This window comes from Salvia hispanica, chromosome 1, assembly GCF_029641045.1.
Source record: "Salvia hispanica isolate PSC_SH4W2 chromosome 1, Shi_PSC_v1, whole genome shotgun sequence".
Lineage (NCBI taxonomy): Eukaryota > Viridiplantae > Streptophyta > Magnoliopsida > Lamiales > Lamiaceae > Salvia > Salvia hispanica.
In genome coordinates this window covers 44,506,962-44,512,187 of record NC_142692.1, presented here as the reverse complement: position 1 = coordinate 44,512,187, position 5,226 = coordinate 44,506,962, and the positions used below count along the sequence as shown (strand labels likewise).

The 5,226-nt window shown below is 36.2% G+C and overlaps 1 protein-coding gene across 2 annotated transcripts; it reads right to left on the bottom strand.

Annotated features, from left to right (window-relative positions):
• Nucleotides 1–2,379: 2,379 nt before the first annotated feature.
• On the bottom strand, nucleotides 2,380–5,025 carry LOC125217698 (cyclase-like protein 2). Of its 2 annotated transcripts, none has more exons than XM_048119221.2 (6): nucleotides 4,459–5,025; nucleotides 3,965–4,009; nucleotides 3,395–3,467; nucleotides 3,022–3,119; nucleotides 2,863–2,933; nucleotides 2,380–2,665 (listed from the first exon to the last, which is right to left on the bottom strand). In XM_048119221.2, the coding sequence occupies exons 1-6, from the start codon at nucleotides 4,793–4,795 to the stop codon at nucleotides 2,636–2,638; spliced, it is 654 nt and encodes a 217-aa protein (XP_047975178.1). In that variant the 5' UTR covers nucleotides 4,796–5,025; the 3' UTR covers nucleotides 2,380–2,635. The 2 variants fall into 2 exon arrangements, with proteins under 2 accessions (XP_047975178.1, XP_047975177.1); XM_048119220.2 differs by having other exon boundaries at nucleotides 2,380–2,711; nucleotides 4,459–5,021.
• Between the last annotated feature and the right edge of the window lie 201 nt (nucleotides 5,026–5,226).

Below are 5,226 nucleotides of genomic sequence, written 5' to 3'. Positions count from 1 at the left end.
TTTAATATTTTTTAGTTAGGTTTACTAGTTTTAGCCATTAATCTCCTCCCTATGGGTTCGATACCTTTTATATTGCATTGCACGTCTGTATACTCGCAGATGTAGTATTTTTAGGGACTTATTACTTGTTTTGTGTACTTATATTGCACCCTAAAAATCACAACATTTAACTAAGAGACAACACCTGCAACCATCCATCTCTTAATCATCTCATCCCTTAACTATTCATTCAATTTCATTTTTTATTTTTATTTCCAACAAATTCAATTAATATTTCATTGAAATATTAAATTAATACTAATAATTCATAAAATCATTAAAAACCACAAAAATTACCACATTCGAGAATACGAAAAATACATAATTGAAATCCTAATATTACAATATATTGAAAACGGCTATAAACGGCTAGTATTTTTGGGGGATTTTTTCTTTTTCGATTTTTTCGGAATTAAAAAAATAAAAAATATTCAACGAATATAAACGACGCCCACTCGCGGGCCGGCGAGTGGGCGTCATGGCTGCGCGGGAGCTCGCCTGCCTCTTCTCGGCACCGGGCTACGCGACGCGACGGATGTTTACAGCACTGGCTCGATGCTGGCTCGTCTCGGCGAGACGAGATCGAGCTGGCAACGAGCCAGCGCTGCGGATGCTCTTAGAAAACATCTCTCTCGCTTCCTTTCATTTTCTCCTCTTTTTTAAACTTCAGATCGATCTTTCATTTTCTGACTCAGCCGATTTATTCACTTATTTTCTCGGTGTGTAGTTTTCTTCTTTTTAATATTCTTTCATATGACCATGCAGATTATCTTTAACTTCTTATAATCTAATTTGTTTCATTAACATATTCTAAATTCTAATTGTAGCAATACAATTTTAATTCAATAAAATAGGTTTAGTTATAAGTATAAATGATAAAACTACGTGAAAGCATATACAGGTGCACAAGTGAAGTACTGAAACATAGATAACGAACCCTTAAAATTTGAGCTTCAAGTCTTACCAACAAGTTTGATGTCAGTATTATCGACAAGCCACTGTGCCCCATCGTTCATGAACCCAATGTAACTTGTGTCAAATGCCTCTGTATTTAGTGTTCTGAAGAGTACTCTTCTTACTTCCTTCGGAATATAAGGACTTCATAACTTCAGCTAAAAACATGGACGTGGCAATAGAAAGAATGTGAAGGAATGTGAATATTCTATAGTGGCATGTGATGAAGCATGGCAGGATACATATAGTAGTTCTCTTGGAACATCCACAACCAATGCATCACCCACCTGTTCAAAAAGGAAAACAAGAGCATATACGGCTTCGAGCGAGGCGGCATCGAAGTAGTGAACAGCGCATATTAGCAGCGGCGGTGTCATCACGCCGGGAAATCAGTGAGAGATGTGGAATTTGGGGATAGTGAATTGGTGTTTATAGAAGCATCTTTACGATTGGATTAACTAGTCAAACAAATTGACTTGTTAATTGAAATCTCAAACAAGATAAATATCCGGCGTATCGATTGATAGCTATACACAAAATAGTAAAAAAATTTATAGTGCCTCGTTTCTTTCATTTTAATTTTAGAAAAATTTCATCACTTTTTAGAGATTCCATGCATGCAGGAGCTGAATGAGTTCCATAAATATTTAATTTGGTTCCAAATATTTAAATGCGTCTGTATTTAAAGAAGTAGTGCTATTTGGTCATGGATGATTATAAATATTTTTTGCTTAGATACATGAAATGGAAATAATGGTACTATATATAAAAATTAAATTAGTGTACTAACTCAAATTTCTTATTTCATTTAGTATTATATTATGGCAGTTAGTTTTTTCCAAAAAAATCTATATGTACCACTAGTTAAGCTATTTCTTTTTACACGTGCTTTAACTAGATAAGTTATCGAGTAGTAATACTTATTTCTTTTTATTTAATTTATTAATGGATATACTAAGTGGTAGGCCTAGGAGGCGTGGAATAAATAGAGGCCAAAGCCACCAGGGTTAGTGCCGACATCTACTGCTCCCTCCATCCCACAAAAATATGCACTCTTTCATTTTTAGTTCGTCCCACAAAAATATGTGCTTTCTAATTTTGAAAAGTCTTTTCTCCCTAATGTGATGAGACTCATTCTTCACTAACAATACTTTAATTACTTTCCTTTCTACCTCTCTTACTTTACCAATTTTATATTAAAGCTCATGATGTACCAAAAGTGCATATTCTTTGAGGACAGAGGGAGTATGATACTATTCCTCAATTTTTAGCAAATTAAAGTCATGCAAACCGAAGTATTCTAGCTGTACATTAAACCAAAACTTGATGAAAGTTCGTGTATACATGATTTATACTCCATAAAGAGTAAAATAGAGACACTATGCATAGTCGCATGATCGGCTCTTGAGATCTATTAATGTGGAATAGAAATAATTACATAAGATAGTTCACCACATTTACTGATAGATTAAACACACATATACTTATTGCTTGGACAAATACTGGATCCTATATTTTACCAACATTTACTTATTATCGAAAGTAAATGTCTAAATAGTAAAAATAGCCTCCAGGGATGCTTTCCAATCTCATCCCTTCATCAGAACACATCTGATGGGTGATCCCTCAGCACCAACCAATCTCAAAGGCAAGCAGTGCACAGTGTATAATCCTGCTTCAACATCATCAAGTTTCAGCCCTTCAACTAGGATTATTTCCTGTTAATTTTCATCACTATCAAATATTGTTCCACTTGGAGTTGATGTGGTTAAAAATTCATTTCAGACCTTAACCACAAGATGATATCTAAATGTCTCCTAGAAACAGACATCTCAGCAGAGAGCACTGTATTTGAAAGGCTTAACTTACCTTGCTTTTAAGAAAAACACGGTGAGCAGCGGTCAGATAATCGGTGGAAGCAACGGACAAGTAATCGATTCCTGCAATGGAGATGGCTCAGCAAGTTCACAAAGAGTGCAGAAATGTTCGAATAGCACAGGAGATGGATATCTACTTTTCAAGTCTTACCCACAAGTTTGATAGCAGTGTTATCTACAAGCCATTGTGCTCCAGCTCCTGTGAATCCCACGTAACTCGAATCAAATTTATTTGTGTACATAAGGCGCCTGAAAAAAGAATCGCGTATAAATCCCCAATTGGAAATTCTCAGACGACTTAAAATGAAACCAGTGAGCCGGTTTGATAATTAGAAGAGCATTTTGAGTGTCTCAACGACAAATGAGATATACTTTAACTAAAGCCAAATACGAGCTTTGATATGCTCGACAAGAAACGTAAAAAATGTCGTTAACCACAGCCAGAAATGAGACAGGCTGACCAGAAGTGTAAGACCACTCAGCACTGAACTAAAGAAGAGTTGGTTGATTACATTGAAGATTACCTATCCGTATTTAGTGTTCTGAAAAGTACTCTTCTCACACCCTTGGGAATGTTCAATGACTTCATAACTTCAGCTGAAACAGAGAAAACCAAAGAGAGGAAAAGCAGAATCAGAGACTTAGGAAACAAGTACATCTACTCAAACTGATCATCCATTCCAGCACACATACATTTAAGACGGAACATTTTTTTTGTTCCTCCGAACTTTGTCAAGGTAATAATTTTGGTCTGTCACATTTGAAAATATCGTTTGAGCTACTTTTTGTCACTATTTCAAACTTTTTCAGGACGAAAATACCCTCAAGCTCATGAAGGGCGTTTCAGACATCTTAGAAGGCCGTTTTAAATTAGTTACACATTCATTCATTTCTATTTATATTGTTACTTCAGATGACGAGAGAAGAAAAAAATGGAGAAGAAGAGAGAATGAAAAAATGGGAAAGAAGAATTAGAGATATAAATCATGGGGTATGTTAGAATGATAACCCATATTTAGGGTGATAACCTAGCAACCTATCATTTTATGGACGAAATATATCATTTAAATACCAAGAATTCAAGCTTAGCATACCAGTAATATTCTTGTCTCTAGGAACATCTACGAGCAACGCAGGACCTGTCCAATGCATAATTCATGCCATTACAAACCATTTCAAAGCAGATACAGCAATCAAACCATCAAATGCAGCAAATCCAGATAAAGCAACCTAACATAACTTAACACTATTTGACTCTTAGCTCGTGAGCAAGTTTGGTAAGTAAGAACACAGAAACAAGGTGAATAGACCTCCTCAGTCAAACAGGAATTCCTAAATTGTTCATCTAACAAGGAAATCAGATGGCAATATGATTATATGAGATCTAAAATTCCAGATCCAATTAAGCATAAATTAGTAAACCGATTTGAGAGAAATTTATCTGCTAACTGAGTTGCTAAAAACAGAGATCATAACTATGCATAGTAGATTCAAACTTCAAAGTGATAACCTAATCTAATCGGCAGTGTAGAAATCCAATTCGAGGCAGAAATCAGCAATTACAGAGAGTGAATTGAAGAATGGCTACCATTGAGTACTCTGAGGTCAAGGGTATCGGCATCAAAGCCTTGTTCGAAGTAGTTCTCGTAGAAATGGCCAGGCGCGTCGACGTGAGTGCCGGCGTGGAGCGGCAATTTGAGCTCGGAGAAATTGAAGTCGGAGCCGTTCTTCATGCTCCTGAGCAGCGTGAGGAAGTTGCCGAGTCCGTTGGGGTAGATTCCCACGGGCGTGTTAGGAGTGAAGCTGTGAGTGATGTCGTGGATCACTCCACCTTCGTAGTCGTCCCTCCGTACAGGAACGTCGTTTGGATTGGTTGAGGAAGATGAAACAGCCAAAGCAAGGATGCAAATCAATACAATCTTCATTTTTGAGAAGAGTACGTCTGTGTTCGTGGGATTGACCAACGTTTTTCTCTGTTTATATGAAGCAACAGACTGCCATGGCGGTGAGACTAACTGCGTCGCTATCAAATTTCATTACTACTCTATTTTTTGAATTTTCATAGGCGTGGCGCACACAAAAGACGACGATTTAACGTTGACTAATTTGATTCTTTTTTGGTTGATCCAAAGATTGGATAAGATCGAATAGTTATTGCTCTCAAACTCTCAATCCATGTTAAAAGCAACTATACTTATTTTGCCATTTTCATATGTCCTAGTACAATACTTATTTTGCATTAAAAGCAACTATACTTTATTTTCTCTTTATTTCTTCATATTTTTTTATTTCCAAACTCTACTATTATAAAACGGAATGAGTACTCTCTCCCATTCCCACTAAATATCTCATATTT

What these genes read in the sequence shown, in the direction of transcription:
- LOC125217698 (XM_048119220.2), bottom strand. Translation starts at nt 4,795, where the DNA reads ATGAAGATTGTATTGATTTGCATCCTTGCTTTGGCTGTTTCATCTTCC. An exon ending in CACTGCTATCAAACTTGTGG is followed by an intron (nt 2,934 to 3,021) that starts GTAAGACTTGAA and finishes TCTCCATTGCAG; the next exon opens with GAATCGATTACTTGTCCGTT. An exon ending in GTGTTTTTCTTAAAAGCAAG is followed by an intron (nt 2,712 to 2,862) that starts GTAAGTTAAGCC and finishes GAAAATTAACAG; the next exon opens with GAAATAATCCTAGTTGAAGG.